The following is a 26,355-nucleotide window of genomic DNA, read 5'->3' on the forward strand; positions in this document are numbered from 1 at the left end:
CACAAATTACTACTTAAAATAACATATGCAATGTACATAAAAATAACTTCCGTCCTGAAGTTTAAAAAATAAAATTTCACACACACATTATATCTAGTAATATTTACGTAAAAAGCAAGGTTTCTGAACACAATTACATTTTTCAAAAACAAGAAGTGCTCATAATACAAATACTAAGGCTTACAACAGGCGTAAGTTTCCCGCTCCACTTGAAACTAACACCAACGCCATTAGTCGCGCGATGAGAGAAACTCTCACGCACTGCGCACAGACACATAGGAACCTTTGTTCTGACTAGGGGAGCGGGTGCTTTCCCTTCAAATGTGAATCGCTCTACTCACGACAGTTATAAACTCAGCTAGAAGAGGGAACAGTCACCTCCCTTTCATCACTGTGAAGTAATAGCACAATAAAAAATAATGTGAGAGAAAATCTCATATAGCGACCACTCGCGGGTTAAAGGTTATGCTGAACTCGAGAATATTGTTTCGAATGCAAGTATCGATTCTCAAGTTTTCGAATGCTTTATATTCAATTATGTCCGTCACTAATCACGATAAATTGGAAAGAGAAAAAGTATCATCAAAACTTTCGAATTTACGGTTATTCACGATCTTGACCTCAGCTGAAAAACGTGCTCGCTGTCCAAGTCGGTACGAGTGCGAAATGATGCAAAGGTTTTTACATGTAACGTGCACAAATAAAACTGTGACGAGAATTTACGATACCCTCATTTGTTGGACATATATATTTGTGTGTCGGGACTTTTATCTGCCATTCTCGGCCATTGTTTGCATTGCCGTTAATTTATGTGCCTGAACTATGCCTATCTGAAATGCATATTTTACCATTATTATGTCAATAACTTCGATTTTCCTCATTGGCACAATAAGCAAATCCTTGACTTGAGCATGCGTAGTCTCTCTTGAACGGAGCGCTCTGCAGTTGTTTTTCTGTCTCGTCAACTAGCGAGCGCGGAGTCTTGTTCTGAGCGAGCTGTGAGATGGATGCCATTAGCCTTGCTCCTTAAAAGACTTTGAAAAGTGGCGAAATGGAGTTCGATACTCCCGGTTAGGTGGGAGATTGAGTAGGCAATATGCCTAAATACGTTTTCTATCTTATGTTCCTCTAGTGATTGTGATTTGGTATTTTGCTAATTCTTTTATTTCTACTATGTGAGTGTTGACTGTGGCCTGCGTGCCAAGCAGGCAGATTACCTCTGAAAACATGTTTCTGGTGTAAGTTTGTGATAAAGGATTACACTAATTTGGATACAAAACCACCAGCATGTAAGTAATATTTATTCAAAAATTATTTTGGAGAAACGCCAACTTCAGTGGATTACTTGGAGGAGACATTGTTTACAACCGTCGTCTTGGAATTTTCAAAAACATTAACTTGTCCATTTATGAACCAACGTTGTCACTTATTTAATTTTAGGCCTACCTCGAGTTATCGCCAATGTTGTGTGAATTGAATCTGGAATCTATACCCGGTACTTGGAAATTTAGTAGCCGACTGAAAAATTAAATCACTATTGTTAGGATTCTCATGTAAGTGATATGTAAATTTAATTACGAGGCGAATTGGAAACTCACGGTGAGCATATGTGCATTATGTCATTCTAACCTTGCTATTATTGAAATTGTTGTACGTTTTTGTTTTCTGCTCCATATTCGGTGTGCGTATTGTTTTGGTTGTTCATATTATTATTATTTTTATTATCGGGGTGTGTTTCTCTCACTGCCTGTTTTCCCTGATTTTGATATGCGTGCTCTGATCTGTCTGATTTTGTGTGATTTTCCTGATTGTGTTTTGTTGCTATGTAATCCTTTTCCTGCCGATACCTTCCGCGTTTGGTCTTATCTCATGTGCTCATTGTCGTGCTTCCAAGGCCACCTTATAGTTAACTTAATAACGACCATCTTGGTCTTTTGTAAAATTATTTCTTATATTAAATGCCACATCCTAGAATTTAAATCTTATGATACATGTAATTATAATTTTGTTATTATTATTCGTGTCGGTAACTTCTCGGTTGGGGAAATCTGAAATTTATTTACCCGGTTCATGTACTTTGAGGTGATTAACGCTCACATACCTTATTCTTACGTAGTTTGTTTTCTTCTTGCTTTGTTACGTCACTAGCCTAAATATTTATTATCTGGTGAACGCTAATGTTTTTAGCAGGCCTTGCCTATTATTAATAAAATTTAATAGCGTGGGTTGTGAGTTGCTAGCTGACCTTTAGCATGTGTTGTTCTGTTTACATTGTATGAATTTATATTGTATGAATTTGGGGAATATTTTTCTGGTTCCTAATTATTAACATTTGGTACGTTTCATTAATTTATTTTGTAATATTGGTACTGCTTGCCACATATTTCGGGTTCGTGTGTATGGTGTGTATTGTCTAGTAATTGACCCATAGTACTGTTGTTAACCTATGTTAACCCTATCTTACGTTTGAAAAATGTGCACATATAGCACTACATATCAGTACTTTGAATGTAAAGAATTTATTTTAATAAGCTACCATATACCAATATTTTAGTTATAAAGAGTTCATTTTAACTAGATCATCCCATGCTTGTACCTAACAAGCGGCAAAAATAAACAATATAAACAAGGGAGTGAACCCTTTCCCATCAGTCTAACTTTAAACATTTCCAACTGGCCTTCATATTAGACCACAACTTTACAAATGGTAACAAACCATAGAACTAATGTCAATAAATGTAAACCCCATTTTAATATATAAAACAAGTACAGAAGGTACCACATACTTGTATTTTAGTATTAAGGATCTATTTTAATAATGTACTATATACCAGTATCTTAGTCATGAAGAATCTAAATTAACAAGGTTATTCTATGTTTCTTCCATTTGACCGAACTTTAAAAAGTGAAATTTCATAACTTATATATAAGAATGTAATTAGGCTATCGACATTTCAAAAAAGCAGATATACAGTGACATACCTCAAACAACGGTATATTTTTTTGAAGACCCTACAATAGTCTCACTATTATCAATGTGCACAAATGCAAGAATAATTTTATTCTATACTTTGTAATATAAATTGTAATATGACAACATGTAGCAAACATGTACTTTTAAACTAAAAAATGTACACACTTTACCATTTCAGTAAGCAATTTGCCAGTGTTTTCATCAAATAGATAAATTATATTGAATGTAATAATTTTGACACTGTATGTAAAGAAGTATAGGACCTATATACGCAATAATTTAGACATAGTGAGCCTATAAATCTCACACACATGTTTTCAAACTAAGATGTACCCACCAACATTCTAAATACAAAAATGTTTTTGACTCAATTGAATTAACTAAAAGATTAATATTTTACATGTGATGTTTTTGTATATATCTTTTTTATATGTATGTTAACTGAAGATGATCCGTTAGGGATCAAAACCGGTCTTGACCTAATTTACCAATTTTGAAGTAAATAAATCTGTGTATTGATAAGGTGGTGACTTTTAAATTATCTTTATACTGTGATACTAATCAATACGGAAATGAAGCTAATAGATTATAATAACATAATCGTATGCGATAATATTAAAATACTAAATTTGCGTTACTTAAGAAAGAGCTGTTTAGATTCCTGCCTGAAAGCTCAATGACTATACAGTGCCCTGAGGGAAATGCCGAAAACCTGTTCGGCAATACACTCGGAAAAAAAGGAAACATCTAACCCTGGACATAATGTAGTCGCTTTGCAATTACAAACATTTGACGAAACTCGTTCCGTCTTCAAGTAGAGCTATTACATAAAATCAGCTTCATGGTCCGTATCGCACTTCAATAGATTCACAATTAAGTATTTATTTTCCACCTAGTCGATACAATGATTGCTTAAGGCAATTTTTAATGGTCAAAAGTGGTACATGTTTCGTATATTATCAACATCTTCAGCCACATAACACTGTTTAGATGAAAAATATATAAAAAATTGACAAAGTAATGCTTTAGAGGAAGTGTCCTTAAAATTAACATAAGATTGACAAGATTATGTTAATTTTAAGGACACTTCCTCTAAAGCATTACTTTGTCAATTTTTTATATATTTTTCATCTAAACAGTGTTATGTGGCTGAAGATGTTGATAATATACGAAACATGTACCACTTTTGACCATTAAAAATTGCCTTAAGCAATCATTGTATCGACTAGGTGGAAAATAAATACTTAATTGTGAATTCAAGTAGAGCTGTCGAAATGAGCTCTGTCTCCTTCCAATTGTTGTGGACACTCTCTGCTTTGTGATTTTGATTCTCTAAACAATACCACTCGAATACGATGCTAAGATGGTCCCTAATGCAAGTTCACCACCGATCGCCTTTCCGCTTCCTCAAATTACCGCAATGACTGGACGTTTTATTATTTATAAGTTTCATATTCCGTATTGATTGGATTCAATGTAATAGACAAGAAAAATGTTCCACCGATCAATACACTTATTGTGAATGAATTATTGCATTAGTACTAGTACTAGGCCAAAACCGGTACTAGTGCAATAATTATTCCAGCAATGTTTAATACATTATCTATCAACAACAACCTAGATCTCTTCGTAACGTTTCCTTCCTTCTGTCATGATATTTATCATATAACTTAATTTTCCTTCTTGTTCTTTAGCGTTCTGCTCCTGTATTTACTGTAAATGTATTTTTCTTTTTAATAACGTTGTTTATGTAAATATGTATTATATATGATTGTACAGTTTTTATTGTGTATATTCGTGTCCTTTGTAAGTATTTATATATCTTTCATTTTAGATTCATATCTGTTGTACATAGCTCAGATCGTTGTAATTCGGCGTCATGCTGTTGCTGATCCTGAATAAATAAATAAATAAATAAATTCATTCACAATAAATGTATTGATCGGTGGAACATTTTTCTTGTCTATTACAATGACTGGACGTTAACACCAAGATCCACAAGTATGTGTTGCCGTCCTTTCGTGAGATACAGTTTCTTGAAAAACGCGTGCTCGAGGATTTAGCGTTGATGGGACTGAAATTTCTGAACGGTTGATATGGGAAATCGTTTCTTCGAGGGACGGATAATGTGGGATTTTTACAACGTGATTTAATTAGGATGCTCGCGGGACCACGTAATTTGGACGGATAATACGGGTAAACGTAGCTTCCGGGAACATATAATCGAGGTTCTACTGTACTCTGCATCATCAGAAGAAAATCTCAACTGCCCGTGTGAAAGGCTTCTTAAACACTGCTCTGTGAAACGTAAAGAATTTCACCTTATTTTCTTGACATGGCATAAGCCCAAAAGCCTATATCATGTCTATTGTAACATAGTTATATTCTGTGTTAGATTTGCAGTGTTCATAGTGCAGACATTATTTGGAGCAGAGCAGGAAGCATACGGTAAGAGTAATGGAGTTCAGAAGGTTAAGAAAAAGCTTGGATTTGGTCAAAGAAAATTATGAGTACGGTACAGATAAAGGCATAACTGTGAACTATATTCACATATGGAAAAGATAATGGACACCATTCAATATAGAACCTGGTTCACTGAGGTTGATAGGGACTTGCAAGACATCGGGGTCACACATGATGATGTCCTGAGATGTGATCCTCTTTGAAAGAAACTTGGAAGAAACTATGATTTCCAGAAAAAGGCAAAACCCAAAACAAGCAAGAAATGGACTAAAGAGGAAGCTCACTGAAAATGAATGCAGGAATACTGGAAGAAAATGGTTAAAATGACATGATCCATACATTGCCAAATCAAACACTCGAACTAACTACGGCTTTTCAGAGATGTCAAAATGCCAAAACTTTTGTCCAACAGGACAATCCCACCAGGAAATCTGCTGATACCACAAGGCTAGAGTATTTAAGCAACTTCAAATACCACTGAACTGAGCGAGGATCAAACTCACCACCTATGTCTCAGAAAGCCAGAGCTCTACCATTTGAGCAATTCAGCCAGGTCTTATTGCTGTAGCAGTATGGTTATTGCTTCTTTAATGCTGTAGTATGGAGTGAGAAAGTGGGACACTGCTAATTCACTGACTAGGGTAGGGGGCCCTATATCTGGACGATTCAGATGTGTTTGGATATATCACATAGCAGTGAATATTTTTACCACTAAAATACACACAGTTTCATATTATCTTCTTTAATGATACTGGTGGGTTTAACAACATTTAGATAATATTACATACTTACACAAAAACAATATTTTCAAAATTAATTGAAAAGGTCCGATAATAGGAACAGATGTTCTTAAATCCGGACATAACTGAAACATAGTGTGCCATTTTCCAGACATCACATTTATGCCAGTTACGATGGTTTAGATCCCCACCATTCAACCTAACACATGCACGGTACATTACCATTTACATTTCATATTGTTTTACAATACATCTGCTATACACAAAATCACGCTTTCATGCTGTTACAAGTAATGAAAATCATTTTATTTTCCGTATTGAAAGAATCTCAATAATAATATAAGAGAATTTATTGGACTCCAACCTATTCAATACATTACAGGATGTTAACATTTTTAGTTAAACATCGTTAAAATGGAGACATGTTTCGCCCTCCATGTGGGGCATCATCAGTCATATCAAAGCACCTCAAAATTAAACCAGACGTCTGGTTGGAAATTATGAACATAATATGTAAGAAAGAATACATTAAAAACACGTACAAAGTCCTATCCTAAACGAAATAACAATAGACTAGTTACACATAGTAAAATACGCTAGTGGTTTCTTAATATTAAAATGAGGCCATCATATGCACAGTATGAAAATGGAAGTAATCAAAGTCCATATGATATTGAGTTCGATGGTAGTTCTACGTAGTATATACAAATGTTGGCAAAATAAAACACAATTTATAATTACTGTACACTTATTTATAATTGTTAAAATTGATGAGGTAAAACATTCCAATTTGTCTGTTTGTAATTTGGCTCCAACCAAAATAATTCGCCCTAGGATTCATGAGGTAGTCAACTCCGTTGGTCACTCTCTATTTGAATGGAGTGCACAGTGCAAGTGAACAGCTTTTGTTGATTATAAATTGAGGCTGTGCTAAGACAGAGTTAAAACAACACCGGCTTCAAATGAAGATAGTTAAAAACATCATTAGGTTCTTCCTAGTTGACTTCCATTTTTATACTGTGCATATGATGGCCTCATTTCAATATTAAGAAACCACTAGCGTATTTTACTATGTGTAACTAGTCTATTGTTATTTCGTTTAGGATAGGACTTTGTACGTGTTTTTAATGTATTCTACATATTATGTTCATAATTTCCAACCAGACGTCTGGTTTAATTTTGAGGTGCTTTGATATGACTGATGATGCCCCACATGGAGGGCGAAACATGTCTCCATTTTAACGATGTTTAACTAAAAATGTTAACATCCTGTAATGTATTGAATAGGTTGGAGTCCAATAAATTCTCTTATATTATTCATGCTGTTCCCACACAAACTTCGTGAAACCATATCTGGCACAGGACACAATGAATCCATGATCTCATATGTACTGAAATAGTCAATACCACAAAAACACATAAACATGTAGGCTATAGCCCTTATAAGGTTTTTTAATTTTTAAGGACAGGGTTGAGGTAGAACCTCATTTTCCCTCTAACTTGGACACCCCTCTATAAATGAAGCTGGTCAGCCCTGAGGGTCATATAAAGTCTGTCCTGTTAAAAGTGCTGAATTGCCTGATACGGTTACCTGATTAGGGTTCAGTCGCCATGAAGTCAATACACAATGGGCTTAGAGAAATAGCTTTTGAGGGTGGGTTTTCCCTGTAACTGTATCTTCTTTATTCCACCTGGCATTCAAATAAGAAGCAAGTGAGAGAAGGCGTATGGTTGCGGGGTAAGGGTTGCAAAAGGTAAGTATTGCTGCCATGCATGTATCTATCTAAAGTCTCAAGGCCTGATAATAAACATCTGTTCCGTCCGTGGTGACTCTTGCGTATTAAGGTGGTGGTGTGAAGTTTTAATGTGGTAGTACAACTGTGCCATACTTACACGTTTACTATAAGTAATGCATAATGAATAGCTTAATAATGAACATGGATCTGATTTTTCTGTCACAACTAATGTTTGTAATGAGTACAGTATCTGTTACACCTGCCGTACCTACAAGCTGCCGCGACTTCTCGTCAGACGCAGATAGTATCTTGCGTTTAATGAGCAATTTCATCATCTCAGAATGTATCTACAGCATTACTGTACTGATATGTGAAGAAAAAGTCATACCTCTTTATCTTGGGCACCCCTCTAAATTGAACTGGTAGCTTGAGAACCAAAGTTATCAAACGTAAATGAGTAACAATATTTAATAATTGTCTTTATACATGTCGGTGGGCTCTTTAACCTGTAAAATTAACCAGCTTTGAGTATATCGTTGGTATGTATTGCTGTCCAGAACTGGGAACAATCGAGCATCCGGAAATAAGAACGAGTCTGTCCATCGTTTAAATTGCGTGCCATGATGACACGTGCTGTGACCAACATATTACCACCCACACATTGCCGGGTTAAACCTTTCTCTTACTCTCGGGTTTAACATTTTCTCAATTTAAATGAAATATAGTATAGGAGGCACGTCTTACCGTGTTTCTGTTGATAACGTCTGGAGCAAGAACCGCGCGACTCCTCCCATTCATTACCGTTTCATTCTACTGCAAGAGGGTACTGTCATCCAATTATCTGTTTCGAAAACACATCTGACGCTTATTTCAAATGTAAACCACATAGGCATTACGAGTGTCCAGAAACAGGAGCTGTCCGGATATTGCCCCCCCCCCCCTACCCTATGAATAAAAGAACTTTCAATTTGGAAACTTATGGAAATACAAATTTCTTTTATCTCTAATTTAGAGAAACTACCTGGAAATTACAAAAAAAAAAAAAAAAACCATTCAGGGATGGAAAATTTATAGTCCATATCAAATGGGAAGCATTTTGGTCTTTAGAGGCTACTCAAAACTGTCCAAACAAATGGCTGCTATGTTGTCATGTTACCCCCACCCATTCAACACACAGCACTTTACATAAAACTTCACTGCACTCAAAATCACTTGCTTCACACTAAAATATTTTTACTTCATAAAAATGACCACAACAGATACGACTTCCCATTTGGTACAGACTATAAATACTCAAGCTAATACATGAAACATGATATGCTATTTAAATACATATTATAAATTAAGGCATGCAAATTCCTCACCTGACTGATTAAGACACTGATCTGTACAGAATCCATGTAGTCGTACCAACTGAAGTACACTGGGATAAAGAGTATGACGTAGCTCATAATGCTTCCCAAGTAATCAAATGAGTTGATGACAAGGTTGAGTATTAGCTGTCTTCTGTATAGTTTTTCTTGGGTATTCATCACTCTCATCAATCTGTGATTGGCTCTCAGGAGTTCCAGCTGGCCAGCATCATAAAATGCTAACACTTCTGCACTGGCCTGTATCCTCAGGTGAAACTGTCTACCACAGTAAAATACAACATGTTGAACAATGGAGTTTTCAAATAGATAAAAGTACCCTATAACCAGGAATTTAAATTTCTATACACTACAAGAATAGATTGTAATCATACAGTACAGTATTTATCAAGTTTCAACAGTCCTCCAGCCTGTATTGTGGTTTTGCAGGGAGAGCTCCATAAACAGTAGGGATTCTGTACCCCTAAGCCATTTTCAAGCGGACCCTACACGGTCAGTAATACTGATCAGTAATATGGAGTCGATAATACTGACATTACACAACAGTAGTGTAGAGACCTTACATCATCATCATCATCATCATCATCATCATCATCATCATCATCATCATCATCATCATCATCATCATCATTTTACAGTTCCAGTTTCCCAGGTACTCTTGGCGAGCCTCTTCCATTCTGCATTACTGAGATACGTTCTGTTGTTAATAATGTCCTCCAGTGTCCTTCCCTGATCTGCAATTTCCATTTTTACGATGTCCATCCAGTGGGTTCTTGGTCTTCTCACCATCTGGTTCCCTGCCACATGTCTCTCCAAGTTAACATATGCTGTCCTTGTTGGCTCCATCCCCATTACATACCCAAACCACTTCAGTCTGGACATGCTGACCCGATCTAACAATGATGTCTCAATCCCAGCTTCCTTCCTAACCACATCATTCCTCAACTTGTCCAGTTTGGTTTTTTGAATTGTGGACCTAAAGAACTTCATCTCGGATGCCTGAAACCTTCATGAGTCTTTCTTAACAAGGGTGCAGGTTTCAATACCATAGGTTAAGATTGGTATGAAGTACTGATTGAACATTACCAGCTTTGATTTTGTTGGTACTTTGGGATCCCAGAGGAGTGTTCGTACTAGCTGGTAAAAGTGGGAGCTCTTCTGCACTCTATTCGCCACCTCCTTTGTGGCTAGTGTATCTTGAGATATTACATTGCCGAGGTATGTAAAGCTTTCCACACTTTCTAGTGAATGGTTTCCAAGCATGATGTTCGCTGGTTGTCCCTCTCTGTTTACTGCCATCGCTCCTGTTTTGAGTTCGCTTATCTTGAGATTGAACTCCTGGAACTTAACCTTCCATTCATTGAGTCTCGACTGTACTTGTTCCTCAGTTTCTCCCCAGATCACAATGTCATCAGCGAAGGCCATTGCATTTGTTTCACCAGAGGTTTTCTTGGTGTTGTTCATTATGTCATCCATGATGGTGATAATAATGGGGATAGTGCACTGCCTTGCTGGACTCCACTTTCAGTCAATATTTTGGTCAATACTTGTGCACTTGTAGATCACTGCAGTATTCCATCAAAAAGGATCGTAAAAGATGATATGTAGCTATCATACTAGCACTCTGCATGAAACACAGTGGTAAACATAAACAATGCATTAAAGATTAGCTTAAAAATGAGAAGAGTATTCTCATAGGAAATTCTTGAGAGAAATACAACATACCGACACAGAAGATTATCAAAACTACATCCGAATGAGTAACGGTACTTTTGAGAAATTACTTAGAATGATTATGACGATGATGCTTGTTGTTTAAAGGGGCCTAACATCTAAGGTCACCGGCCCTTATTTGGAATGGTAGAGCATTTTCTAATAAGGCAGAATACACACGTGCAGACCTGTTTATTGGTGACAGGGAGATTAGCGGTGACATTAAGGTATTTTGCAAGTGGAAGAAATTTTGAAGATTTAAAGTTTTCCGCTCTAATATCACCAGTTTCCTTTCCATCAGTGTGGCAGTTGTAGAAACATGTGAAGTATTTTGTTACGTTTTGCAAGAGCACATAAAGGTAAGACATTCATTAGAAAACTCATTACTAATAAACAAAACTTCTTTGTTATAAAGAACAGAAGTTATATCAGTGGCGTACACTGTGATCAAGTTGTGGGCTACCACTAGACTTAGGTTACTCCTTTTCGATAGTTGGTTTAGTGAACGTCAAGCCGTAAGTGTTTGAGCTACCGGAGGAGCTTGCTGTGCTGTCGATGCTGTTTTAAAACTTACTGCCCTGGCTTCTGCCGCTGCCAATACTCAATACCTGATTAGTGGAAATGGTAGCTGAGGGTTTAACAAATTAAAGTCCTTCTTTATGGCTAAATAGGTAGAATGTTTGCCTTTGGTGTGATGGCCCCGGTTCAATTCTCAGAATCAACCTCCTCATACTCTTAATTCCCTTCGCTTCGGAACTGGGTGTTTACGACATCTTCATAGCGTCACCACCAAGCCTTTCCAGAGGCCATGCACCACATTATTATTATTATTATTATTATTATTATTATTATTATTATTATTATTATTATTATTATTATTATTATTATTTTCAAAAGAACATGTGGAATTTCACAGCGTTACATGCGGTCCTAAACGTCGTCCACTGGTTTATTAGCTTTCTCGGTGGATTAGTGGTGCTGTCTGACCCATGATCACAGGTTCGATTCCAAACAACAAAAGAGAATACTGAACCTGAAAGATTACATTTCATTTTAGCAGATCTACGTATAAAAAGGAAAATTATACTACTCCTATAACAGCAGACATTGCAGTTTCTTCCTACAAGGATGTAAAAGTAGATGAGAGTAAAAATGAAATACTAGCACTCTGTTATTTATATAATTAAGTCAGAAGTATGAGGTGAAGAAGTGTATGTGATAAGGAACGCACGGTTGCTTTCTCTCCCTGGTTAGCAGTGGCGATCGAACGGTCCAAAGCTTTGCATATCTATCCCCTCGGTCCCCTCACCTATCTGATATACAGCAGCAAGCCGTGCGAGGTGAGTCGAGGGGAGAGGGACGTACCGCTAGGGCTGCAATGTCGGCCTCCGATGCCTTGCACTTAGAATCACAAGCGACATTTTTTCTCACTGCTTTCAAGTTCTGTAAATGGAACAATGTGTCAGATGCTTACATTATAATGCGCTTTAAGATTTCCATTGTCTTATTTGCCGTTTGGGCTTCACCGATAACCTTGGTAGGCCTCACAATACACCTCTGAGTTATATAATGTCGGGGCTATGTCTTATTGAACAATCTAATCCGTTTATTCCCCAATAGACTTAAATTAAGTGAAAAGTGTGAACACATTTCTGTCTATGGGAGTGTTGAGCACAACAGAAACTTTGGTTTTATTCAAGAACTAAAGTGCATAAAACACTCACGATGATGGTATGTATACTTTATATCATCTGTCCCTTTCTCTGAATGTTTTGACTCAACTATTTTTTTAATTAATTACGGTAATAAATAATAATTTCACGTGGCTATTTCTAGCCGAGTGCAACTCTTGTAAGGCAGACCCTCCGATGAGGGTGGGCGGCATCTGCCATGTGTAGGTAACTGCGTGTTATTGTTGTGGAGGATAGTGTTCTGTGTGGTGTGTGACTTGCAGGGATGTTGGGGACAGCACAGACACCCAGCCCCCAGGCCACTGGAATTAACCAATGAAGGTTAAAATCCCAGACCCGACTGGGAATCAAACTCATGACCCTCTAAACCAAAGGCCAGTACGCTGACTATTCAGCCAACGAGTCAGGCGATTAATTATGGTAATTTGAATGTAAGGTTTTTCCTCACATCTTCATGGGTTTCATTTGCTTTCAACTTGAGAGTATAAAAGTAACAGTTCATCTCTATTTTTGTTCATATATTCTGGATTGGAAGCTTCCCACAATTCTGGTAGTGTTACGTACAGTTTGATAAACCGTTGTAATAAGTCGCGATCACCCAACGGTTCCACAAGTACTCCTACTTGACTTTGAGAAGCACATGAGTCGTCCATCGCTGCTCCATTATACTGGCACTCACACTGTCAGTATCCCCACCACTCTACAGTACTGATGCTCACAGATCATAAAATCCAGATCTGCTTCAGTACTGGCCTTCATTCCATCATTGATGTCCACACACGATCAGTATTATTGTCAGTATTTGTCAGTACTGACAGTTTTATTGATGGTTTAGGGTCCGCTTTACAGAATTACACTACAAGCTAGAGGATGCTTGTTATTCATTAAATCTGTTAAGACGCAAAGACCTTAAGAGCTGAACAAATATATAACAAAATCTGAATATTAATGATATCTCTTCTGTTCTTGTACAGCTGTCAGACCAATTGTGAAATTAACAAATTTTAATGTTGTCTTAATAAAGACAGGCAATTTGTATTGTAAAGGTGGAGTGTGTGGTTAAGAATTACACAAGTAGTCATGGTTAGTACTGTATATATAGGAAACAGAAAATATCAGTGTGGATTAATTCTCTAGCTCATATTAAAGCAAACCAATAAGATACAAAGCAAAATGAAATATTTTTATCTTTGTGGTATAAGAAAATAACCTGATGTATTTTAACAGACTCCTTTTTATACTGAAAATATTGTACCCGACAATTAATTATGAACAATCAAAGATAGAGTAAATAAATAATAAAATATAACATATGCATTTAATGTGTTGAAAAATAAACACATATAACATGCAATAATATTAAGAAGTGTAAATTATTCTTCACAAAGAAGGGTGCGTACTGGGGAATCATTGATCTCGTGTAAATTTTCCACACATGTTAAATGAGCCAAGAATAACACAATAGCCAAAATACTTATTTCAGAAATTAACTTGTGCAACCTCCAGAAAGCGTTAAAGTTTTTGTTTTAATTAGCACGCTTGGCTACGCAGGCTGCGACTACTCCATACCCTACCCACAACTCGCACTGTCCAACAGCTGATCTGAGGCCACGATGACTTGTATGGGACTGGTGGTTGTTTGTATAATGGTATTCAACATAGGCAATGTTACTTTTGCATTGGAAGAAAAATATGGACCATGTGACATTAAGCCCTTATCCTCACTTCATTAGGTATGACTGATGTAGAACCGCTTTGTGCTTTCAACATTTCTATCAGAAGCATAATTTTTGCAGAAGATATAAAGAGTATCTTACTTTCGTGTGTAACATCCCTTGTTATGCTGATTAACCTTTATTTTCACTATAGCAATATTATTCTATTGCCTTTATAGACCCACAATCAATGGCAGAATTAAATTATTTCTCTTAATGCCTCTACATCATTTTCTCGATGTGCTACACAATTAACGAAATGAAAAAGAGGATGAGTGGCACAGTCCTTCGATGAGTGAACCTAGCACACACCGCAATCCTGTGTAGCGAAGCGCACCAATTCAAATGTGCAAACTTCAACGCTTTCTATAGGCCGCATGAGTTAACTTCTGAATTAAATGTTTTGGCTGTTGCGTTATTCTTGACTCTTTTAATGTATATGCAAAATTTACGTAAGATCCGTGATCCCCCGGTTTTTGCCCTTCCCTTGTCAGATCAGCATATTTCTGCATGCTAAGAAAACAGTGCAGCAAAATACTGTATATAACATAACATTCCATTTTAAGCATAAACTAAAGATAAAATACAGAATAACAGTGCAATACTAACCAATGTATCTTCCAAGCAGATAAGATAGCCCAACATAGCTACCACACTACCTAGCCCAAACATGAAGCACTCCCGTGATGCTGCCCAAAACATAAACAGAACAAAACACATAAGCTTCAAGCAACAAAAATGCATACAGTAATTCAATTTAAGCTACATAAATTTTCCCAGCTTTATTTTAGAATAATCACAAACACAGAGGCAAATATATATGGTGAGAAAGCTTGCACACACACGCGCGATTATTTTCTGAGGGGCATCCAATGAACAATATTACCAGTTCTAAAGACAAATTGTAATGAACAACAATTTTACCATATTTCTGAATATTTAATGTCAATATGTGCTGCATTAAGCAGACCCGGCTAACAGCTGGAAACTGCAAATGATGATGATGATGATGATGATGATGATGTACTGCATCAATGTAATATCAAGTTCTAAAAACAAATTGTAATGAAGAAAATTTGACCATATTTTTGAATATTTGATGCCAGTATAATCCTGTGATATAGAAAAATATATACTATACTACATACTTCTTAGATAGTTTACCAACAAACTAAGAAAATACTGGACATTTAAATTATATATCGCATTGAATAATATATAAATAGCTTCTAACCCAACATGAAAAGCATTATAAAAAATAAAAACCTTATTATCCCCTTTTCCTTCCTTACTCATGTTAGAATTATGACAAAAGTGTACACAGAGGGGTCCAGAAAAAGGAAGACACTCTTTTATAGTCAATATTAATGAAACAAAATGACATACCTTTAAAATTCTTTCATGGTTGGGGAATGTTATTTTAAGTGTTCAAAGTGACCCCCATTAGCAGCCCAACAACATCGATACCCCTGAACTGCTGACCGAAGTACGGTTGTCAGTGATGCCGGTGTGACAGCCACACAGGACGCATCGATGGTTTCTCGTACCTCGTGCAGTGTAGCTGGCTTCTGTCGATAAACTTCATTTTTCAAGGTCCTGCATAGATAGAAGTCAAGAGGTGTAAGGTTTGGAGACCGTGGTGGGTACTCAACAGCTCCTCTTCGACCTGTCCATCATGCAGGTAGACCATCTTGTTATAGGTAAAATCTTTCATTTCCAAATACCTCTAGGATGGCAGGTAAAATCAATGTTTGCAGCATATGAAGATGCACCTCACCAGTTACGATATCTTCAAAGAAGACTGAGCCAATCAAACCGTGCGATGACAGACCACACCATACCAAGATTTTTGAATGTTATAACATGTCGTAAACTTATGGCCTTACTTAGCAATATGCTTAGCAGTAGGTACTACCAGATCTACGCTGTTAATGGCAGAAGTAGAGTGTTTAAATTAAATGATGGTTTGAATCAAGGATCAGTCCTTGCTCCCCTTCTTTTCAGCCTGTACATATACAGCTTCCCAGACACATCTTCAAGAAAATGCATTTATGCTGATGACATTTGTTTGGTGACTCAGTGCTCCAACTTTTATGACTCAAACTACTTTAGCCACTAATATGGAAGCCTTGGATGTATACTTCAAGAAATGGTGCCTGCATATTAATCCTCAAAAAACAGTTATATCTACATTCCAATTATGCAATAGACAGTCGAATTACAAACCAACAATCAGATTTCGAGGTCAAGTGTTGCCATTCCACAGTACACCAAAACACTTGAGAATAACGCTTGACAGAACTTTGACTTTCAAGCAAAATCTCTCGAATGTAGCTGTTAAAGTTAAAATTAGAAATAACATTCTTCAGAAACTTGCTGGTATATCATGGAGAGCCAATACTCATGTTCCAAGATCAATAGCATTAGCCTTATAGTTGGGGACAAAACATGACGACCTCGCCTCACACCACTACACTCCAGCGGCAGCCCGGTGACTATTAAGGGTTAATAGGATTTACTACGTCTGCCGTAGTCAGAATTGCCGAACTGTCTACCACATTAGCACCAAACAAGCCAGAGCAGGAATAAAACCTTTTTTATGGAATCTATTTGTCATTTCGATGTAAACTGAATTATTATTATTATTATTATTATTGTTATTATTATTATTATTATTATTATTATTATTATTATTATTATTATTATAGTGCACTATGTCTTCCGATATGGGCTATATCAAATTTGTTACTTTCATTGACCTGTCCCAGTCTCATCCTTGGCTTTGACAGTATGAAAGTGAACGAGGTATGAGTGATTCTAGTAATACCATTCCTTATGCAGCCAGTCCCTGTTATGAATGGTGTGAAAATATCGCTCATAGGGTCGGTTGGTGCATGCATTTCAGTGGGCTTGGCAGACTGATATGTAATAGCAGCGGCTGGCTCAGTGAGGAAAGCAACGGGAAACTACCTCACTCCTCATTTCCCTAGTACGCCTCTTCAGTGATGCCAACTGTTGGCGGAGTTGCAGAGGATCAAACCAGCCTTCAGGCTGAATACCCAACATTATTATTATTATTATTATTATTATTATTATTATTATTGTAGCTCGGGAATTTAGACATGAATAAAATAATATTAATATTGCATTACGGCGATCTAAAATAGATTATGAGGTAATGAAGAGAGACCCCTGAATACTAAAACGCAAACTTAAACCACCCATAAAACTGGACTTGCTCAGTGATAGTGCGACGGACTAGTAACCCGAAGTCGGGAGGTGCCGTGGGTTCAAATCTCACCGATTGTTCTTGAAATGATTTCTGTAGTTTTCCATTTCACGTAAATGCCGGAATTTTATAAGGCTGAAATATCCACAATAATAATAATAATAATAATAATAATAATAATAATAATAATAATAATAATAATAATAATAATAATAATAATAATAATAATAATAATAATAATAATAATAATTGTACCGGGATGTACACCTCTACGCCGCACATTTAAATCTTGTGCCTAAAAGAACTCCTCTACTGGAGGTACCGTGAAGTTGAAACTAGACCTACTTAAACCTTTACTCACAAGATGTCACCACTAAAATCTGATGGAACTTGGTTATTGTGAAGTTTCCTGTACTATGTGAATTTCTACTTGTTTTGTTTGCCCTTCATCAAGAAGTATGGACATTCTTCCATAGATGTCATTGCTGAAAAACTATGATCATGCACCCTGGTGCGAAGTGAATGAACTTTCGATTTAAAGAAGTTTTGTATCCATAAGGTTTTTTTTTACTAATTGATGCTCATTTATTTTCGGGTTGGCAATATTTATCTTTTCTTTCTGCCAGTTTTGAATCTAGCCAATCCCAAATTTCTGTAATTAATTTTCAACCTATCACAGCCTTCTTCGATTTTGAGTGTAACCTTTAAATCAACCAATAAATTGAGAGGAAGTGGCTGGTTTATTCGTGAAATGTCTCAAACTTTCCCTGAGGGTTTATAAACTGCGGATTTTCACATCTCTTGGCCAATTGATCGTCAGCTTACTAAGCGTGTGTGTCAAAGCAGGAGGCGGGCGGTGCCTCTTTCATCAGGCAGCAGTACACCAACAAGGTAATGGCCACATAACATCTTTATTTCTTGCTAGCTCCGCAGTTTAACCTGAGGGAAAGGTCCGAATCATTAACTATGTAATCTAGTTTTCCTAAAAATGTAACTTTCTGCCAGCGAATGTAAAAACTTCATAAAATCTTTAACTGTAAATCGGGGATAGAGAATCACCTCCATAGTTTGGGAATAGCCCCCGTTTCATCGGCCTAGTGCCCCTTAGGTTTTAAGTGTTCATATCTAGGAGTTGTTCTAATGATAATGCAATAATGCAATATTGGATAAATTAAACACCATAGACACATGTATACAATTCACTAAGGAATCCGAGAATAACTGTGAACTAAATTCTAGACCTAACGATTACTTTTTTTTTTTTTTTTTTTTTTTGCTAGGGGCTTTACGTCGCACCGACACAGATAGGTCTTATGGCGACGATGGGATAGGAAAGGCTAGGAGTTGGAAGGAAGCGGCCGTGGCCTTACTTAAGGTACAGCCCCAGCATTTGCCTGGTGTGAAAATGGGAAACCACGGAAAACCATTTTCAGGGCTGCCGATAGTGGGATTCGAACCTACTATCTCCCGGATGCAAGCTCACAGCCGCGCGCCTCTACACGCACAGCCAACTCGCCCGGTCTAACGATTACTAGGCACGAAAAACATCTTACTTTCAAAATTTAACCGCAAACCCACTCATACAATAAATACTATAAAAATAGATTCTATTCACCCTAATCCCCATAAAAAAAGCAGCATACCAAAGCATGATTCCTGGAGCATTTAGTATACCGTTATCAAAAACAGATCTCAACGATGAATTACAATTAATTCATGAAATAGCCCAAAAAAATGGTTATAAAAAAGAAATGATTAATTCCATCATTCGTGATTAATTCCATCATTCGTAAGTTCAAATCATGACCCAAAACTACAATGACGAAACCAGAACAACCTAAAAAAGATTATGCAACTTTCACTTTTAATAATACAAGTATATATTCACTAACTAAAATCCTTAAGAAACATAATATTAGAATAGCTTTTAGAACTACACGTAATAATAGACATATCATATATAATACCAAATCAGTCAACGATAACAACAAATATCTTCAGTCAGGAGTCTGTCGGATGAATTGCAACAAATGTCTAACAAGTTATGTGGGATGTACTGGCAAAAATTTCACAATTAGATATAATGAGCATGTTAATGCCATCAAGCATAATCATTTTCCTGCAATAGGACAGCACATGCACGAGTACAGGCACAAATTCACAGATATAGGTAATGATTTGAAAATATTAAGTACAAAACCCAAAGGTCCTTTACTTAATATAAATGAAGAATTGTACGTAACATTTGATCAGTATACAAATCCCAACTACAATATTAATGAAATATCTGAAAAAACCAATATTTTGTTCAATAAGATTATCCCTATCTTAAAGAATGACTACGTCAGACTAGTCAACAAACAACGTCATATACAGGCTACAGCGCAGACAGCGAACTTGCCTGACTCCGCCCACACACACGCTGAAACATCCCCCACTCGTCCCTCCGCCCCCCTCACAACAAACAACACCAGAACCATTAGTACGAGATACAATACGCGACAGACAGCCAAGCAACTCACATCACAACCACCCCACAGCACTAAGTAGATTATTTCAGAACTTATACCATATTACGTAAAGTTTCATTTCAACTAGAATTTTTAATTCAATTCATTCATTCCGACTTACAGATTTTGTCAACTTCATAAAAAGGGAAAGGAACCACCAACATTTACGCCATTCAGGAGAAAATTCCAGAACAACAGTCACATCAGACAGGCCAGAATATGTTCAAGTCAATTAAGTGGTTGAGTCATACACAAAGTGTATAAGCATTGCATATTAAAGCTTGTAATTTGAATTTGCATTTATAAAATATAAGGAAGTGCTGTCACTTACTATTTGGACTTAAAAGACATTCATATATAGCATATCTTACAATGTGTCAAATATCTAATGTTTTGTGTAAAAGGCAAATTTGTGTAGTATTTTAATGCAACAACATAATATAATGCAAGAACTAAGGCCAACAGCTATTTTAGACTTTCAGTGTCACAAAGTACATTAGTCACACTTCATAACATTTTAATGTGAATATGTAAAATTTTATTGAAGTCAACACGCAATTTAGTCTACTAAGTACATTATCATGCTTTAATATTTTAATATGAACATGTAATATAACATTTTATCAACATGCAACTTTAGTTAAATAGTATATTTTACTGGTAGCTCATTGCTATAACATTCACAAATATGAACGAAACTCCCCTCAAATATGACTATACATTTGTAAAATGGGGCTTATTTCAACTGAATACGCAAAACGCCTATGGCAAACATTTACATTCAATAAGCTTAAAGACCGAACTCATTCTGCTACAATTGCATGTGTATATTACGATATAAGCTTGTTTTGTCACAGTTTCAGTTATGATGTAATGTTTTAAAATTTTTTAGAAAGAGTAAAAAAATATTTTAAATAATATTGTTAAACAATAGAGTATGTCATAAATATCTTTATGAGGCATAAGGTGAAAATGCAAATAAGATTCTAATGTAGCTGAGGATGACCTTGTTAAGAGGTCGAAACCGGTCCTAGACATGTGATAATCTGCATTACATGTAAATAAAAAGTATTGATCAGGTGGAACTTTCTTTTCCTTTTATGACAATTGGTAACTATCAATATGGAAAAATGAAATATATAAATCAAGGTACTAGAGGACGACACAACTCCACTTCCCTTTTCTCCTATGGATTGCACAAACAATCAAACCGTGTCACATCGCTACTACACTAGGTTGTGCACAAAGACAGATCCCCAAGGCAGCGCAGATTAAACATCTTTCCAAGATATGATATATAATGTGAGGCAAGCTGCCCTAACCAGATGACCACCATTTTTAACTAAGAAGATACCAAAGAACTTTTACCAGTCAAACAATCAACACAGCAAATCCTTTTTCCATAACCTAAAGATTAATGATTGTGCTTATTGTCCAATATTTTTCATCTAAGTTTCCTTATACAGCTGATGATGACCACTAAGTGGTCGAAACATGTTCTGTGAGTAATAATGTTTATTTAATTCTGCCCAACGCAAAAAATAAAGTATCAATTAGGTGGTTCTTTAATTATTCTTGTTGATTAACATTAGGTCTATCAAAAGACTATATACAACGAATGTTTAAGTATATGTTCCGTTCCTTTATGCCATGTACGTATTTATCGTACGATGGATAATAATGCAGATGATTATGAAAATTTGGATTTTTAGTCTAAGTCCCTTGAGATATATCGTGCATGTCACTTCAAGGTAGGCAACAGGAAAAACTAAAAAGCCATTTTATTCTTTACGATAGGATAAATATTAAGGGAGTTATCATCAATGTCAGAGCGCCACGCCAGTCGTCAGAGATACAATATGGAACCTGTGAACCACCGAGAATTTTGCACAACTTCGGACCGGGCCCTACTAACACAGACTTTAAAGAATAGAAAGATTTAGTTTAAGGATCTTACAACCAATATCTCGTCCAGGTTTAAGGCATCCTTATAAAATGCAAGCAGCTAATATTTTTGCAGAAAATATTTAAGTGTCTCTGCTACACTGTTGATAATGTTAAGTAAAATGTACAGAAGTGCAGCTTTATCATTTCAGTATTACAAATATAAACCTATGAATGTTATTTCTTTATGACAATGATACTTATATCTTTGTAGAGAAAGTATTTCATAAACTTTTACATAGCATTTACTTCACCATGCCATACAGTACCTCACCTGAAACTCTCTTCTTTCTCCTCATGTTCTACAGTATAATTTACTACAAGAGGAGAGACAGCTTTGGTCAGAAATTTACTAATCGTAACAAAGGCTACAGCAGACACAGGTCCAAACCACCCAAGACTGAAACAAAGGAAAGATCATTAATTTAAAGAAACCTAATAATTAATTTTAAAAATACCACAAGTCAAAGACCATGTTTATAGGTAAGGTTATTCAGAGACCTGAAGCTGAATAAAAGATAAGAAATTTATAATCTGAACCCCCCAAACCAGCTCTTCTATCTCAGAAGCATTATCATCACCAGTAACAACAAAACAGCTATGGCTAATGATGATGATGCTTGTTGTTTGAAGGGGCCTGACATCGAAGGTTATTGGCCCCTAATGGTATGAGATGGATGACATGAGGTGATAAATAAAAAATAAAAAATTAAAACGCATCCACTGACTAGAGTTTAAAAGAAATGGTGATGAAATAAATGACTGTGAGATTAAAACAATCAGTGAATCTAATTCGCAATGCCTTATTTCTAATAAAAGGATAGAAAATAGAGGTGATAATGGAATAAGGCATTGCCTGGACAGTCAGATATATATATACACATATAATTCATGATATGAGTTAAAATTACACATTAAAATACGCAACACGAACTAAAAAAGAGTCAATGGGATAAAAGCGTAGTCGACAAAAAATACACTAAGACAAGAACAACATTACACACGAGAAAAAAAGACCACTGTCCCTCATAAAACGGATGACGAGGTCTGCGGACTGCTCGTCATCACACAGGATGAGGGAGATGGTACGCGGGAGTTTTAGACTACGGCGTAGATCGACCAGATCCACGCACTCCGTAAGGATGTGTACCACGGTAAGATGATTGCCGCAAGTACACACCGGAGGGGATTCTCCTTTCAATAAATGGGAGTGCATCAGGATACCATGGCCGATCCAAAGACGACATAATACCACTGCTTCCCTCCGAGAAGCCCGAAGGAAAGTCTTCCATACCTTCGTTGTAACTTTTACCGATCTCAGCTTATTTGGAAGAGAAGTGGCCTGCTGCAGTGTTACTGCCTCCTTGGCAGCCTTATCTGTTAACTCGTTTCCCTCTACACCCATGTGGCTTGGGAGCCACAGAAACGTGATTCTGGTGCTGGCATCCGAACACCCAGTCAGCAAGTCCTGGATTCGCTGCACCAGAGGGTGCTGAGGGAAACAGGTATCAACAGACTGTAGCGAACTCAAGGAGTCCGAACACACAAGAAAGTGTCGGCGCTGTGTACTGCAGAGCTTCACAGATAGCATAGAGCTCTACTATGTACACACTACAGGTTTCCAGGGGAGCAAAAAGAAACATATCAGTGTCGACAATGAACGCACAGCCCACTTTAGTGTCTGTTCTTGAGCCATCCGTGTAAACGACGGCTGAACCTCGATACCGGCCAACAACGGAGAGAAAGCTATGGCTAACAGAGCGTTCAGAATGAAAAATAAAACCATGGCACAGACAGAATATTAAGGCCTTTGGTTTGCCAAGATTAATACTGCCCATCCAGGTGGCCAACAAATAACAGGATATCACATGGGCAATGTAGCAACATTCTCAGCCATTGTGGAACTTATGATCTACTTTACATACATACATACATACATACATACATACATACATACATTATCATTATAGACTGTTATGCCTATCAGCGTTCAGTCTGCAAGCCTCTGAGGATTTACTAAACGTCGCCACAATCCTCGATTTGCGACTAGTGTTGTGGCCTCATTTACTTTACTCTTAAAATAAATTAAGAAATTCTAAAAATGAACAAATAAAGTGTTAAGAAGGATGGAAGTTCTTCTTGCTCAAAAATCTGAAGAATGGCAGCCAAAATATCAAGAATCTCGTAATTCCTCTCGAGTCAAAGCTCTCTGCACATGTGTGGGAATCAGAAGACTTGAGCTGTTTTAAAGGATCACACCTTTGGTTCATCTGTCGTAACACATGCACATCATCTTCTTAGAACATCTTGCATTCAGTGAACTGGATATTGGATCTTCTCTGTTAATAATCTAACTGCCAAATTGGCAAACCGAGTGAGTTGGTTATACTGTCTGAGTCACATATCTGCAAGCTTGTATTTGGGAGACAGAGCATTTGGATCCCAATGTGGGCAGCCCTGAAGATGGTTTCCCATCTTCACACCACGCAAATGCTGGGGCTGCACCATAATTAAGGCCATGGTCTCTTCCTTCCCATTCCTAGCCTTGTTCTATCGCACTGTCACCATAAGACATGTCTGTGTCAAAACAAATAGCAATTATTGACAAAAAATGAAATAAAAACAAACTCAGTAACTTTCAAATACTAACAAAATATTATTTGCAATTCAATAAAAACTGAATATTATTCCTGTGAATTACGTTTTCTCTTGTTCTTTTAAAAAAGTTTTGTATTTAGCTGTAAAATAACTACATATTTGTAAAAAGGAATGAAGAATATAACAATTACAGATAGAAGAACTACTAGCCAATGCTTAATAGCCTTAAATTACATCGTTGCTCTCCAAATGGCGAATCATACCCAATGTATTTTTGCTTGCAAAATTAATACACCAGAATCACACATTATATTTCACTTTATTTTCAGGGACTTAAGTGAAACATTCCCTGACCCTTGACTTTCTCTTGGTAGCCATAAATGTTTACTACCTATAACCATACCTGACTTAACTACAGACGAGTTGCGTGAGTCCTTGACCGTGATTAAAGATAAGTTACCTGAATTTAACGCCATTCTTGTGTCATTTGGTGCTTCTAAGCCCTCGCATGGCCAATGAGCCCGGGTTAATGGGCAGTTATTACATTATTTAGACAGAATTAAGGATTTGTTGTCTCTCGAATTGCCGGAAGTTGAGCAGCAGAAATGTCAAGCCTTACTAGAACAGTTTTCCACAGTTTTCGACAGAATCAGTGGTTTGCTTGAAGGCAATAAGTTAAATAACATGGTGTCTCAAATTCAAGTGTCGATCCCATCTGGAATAAGTGACAGTGTTAATTTTGTTGAGGCACCTGTTGCTGCTCAAGTGTGCGATCTGACACCTAGTGCTGGTGTTAGGCCTATTCAGGAATCTGAGGTGACTAATGCTGCCCTAGGATCTTCTGTTTCATTGTCTGGAACTAGGACACCTGTAAGTCATTCTAATGATATATCTCTTTTGCATGTTGGTACCCTTACAAGTTTTCCTGTGGTTCCTGCTAATTCTGTTGTAGCTCAGTGTTTGCCCTCTGTTCCTAATCAACCCGGTTCTGATTCAATGGTGCAAAACCACCCCCCTGTCTTAGCGCCACCGGGATCAAGTTGCATAACCTCTACACAACCGGTTAATGCCTTTTCTCAAATGAGGTTATCTGCGCCCGTAATGTTGCAGGCTAACGTTAGTCCTAACCTAACCAGTACTCCGTCCTTTTCACAAGGGCACCCGAATCAAAGGCACGAGGCCTTGCTAAACCCTCTGGACTATTCTAAGCCTTCCCAAGCACCCCCTACACCTGTCTTCCCCCAGATTTTCTCCAATCTGCCTCACCCGCTGACCACTGTGTTTAAGGGAGTCTCGAAATTTTCAGCTAACTCCGTTGATGAAGTTATTTCCTTCCTTCGGTTCCTAACGGAATTCAAGGATCAGGCAATAGTGTACGATCTCAGTAACGACAACGTATTTCAAATTCTATACCCACATGTTTCTGGAGCTCTTTCTGAGCACATTGTCAGGGCCATTGCTGAAAGATGGTCAGTAGATCAATTTCATGCCCACGTACTTGAATATTTCATTCCTGCTCGTGCCTTGTCGGCATTAGTGCAGAAGCACTATTTCAGAGTACAATATCTTAACGAGTCACTATCTGAATATGTTCAAGACATTAAGCTCCAAGCTAATATTTTCCGGCTCCACTATTCAGAGGCCCAGATAGTTGCCAACATAATTAAAGGTC

General features: G+C 36.9%; 1 protein-coding gene across 1 annotated transcript in view; it reads right to left on the bottom strand.

Annotated features, from left to right (window-relative positions):
* Nucleotides 1–26,355, bottom strand: part of LOC136858752 (lysosomal cobalamin transporter ABCD4) — a 113,550-nt gene that overhangs the window by 34,517 nt on the left and 52,678 nt on the right. The window contains exons 5-6 of the mRNA XM_068226737.1: nucleotides 22,360–22,485; nucleotides 9,278–9,545 (exon numbers count right to left, since the gene is read on the bottom strand). Coding sequence (XP_068082838.1) covers nucleotides 9,278–9,545; nucleotides 22,360–22,485 — 394 coding nt within the window. The remainder of the gene's footprint in view (nucleotides 1–9,277; nucleotides 9,546–22,359; nucleotides 22,486–26,355) is intronic.

The sequence above is a fragment of the Anabrus simplex genome, chromosome 1 (assembly GCF_040414725.1).
Source record: "Anabrus simplex isolate iqAnaSimp1 chromosome 1, ASM4041472v1, whole genome shotgun sequence".
Classification (NCBI taxonomy): domain Eukaryota; kingdom Metazoa; phylum Arthropoda; class Insecta; order Orthoptera; family Tettigoniidae; genus Anabrus; species Anabrus simplex.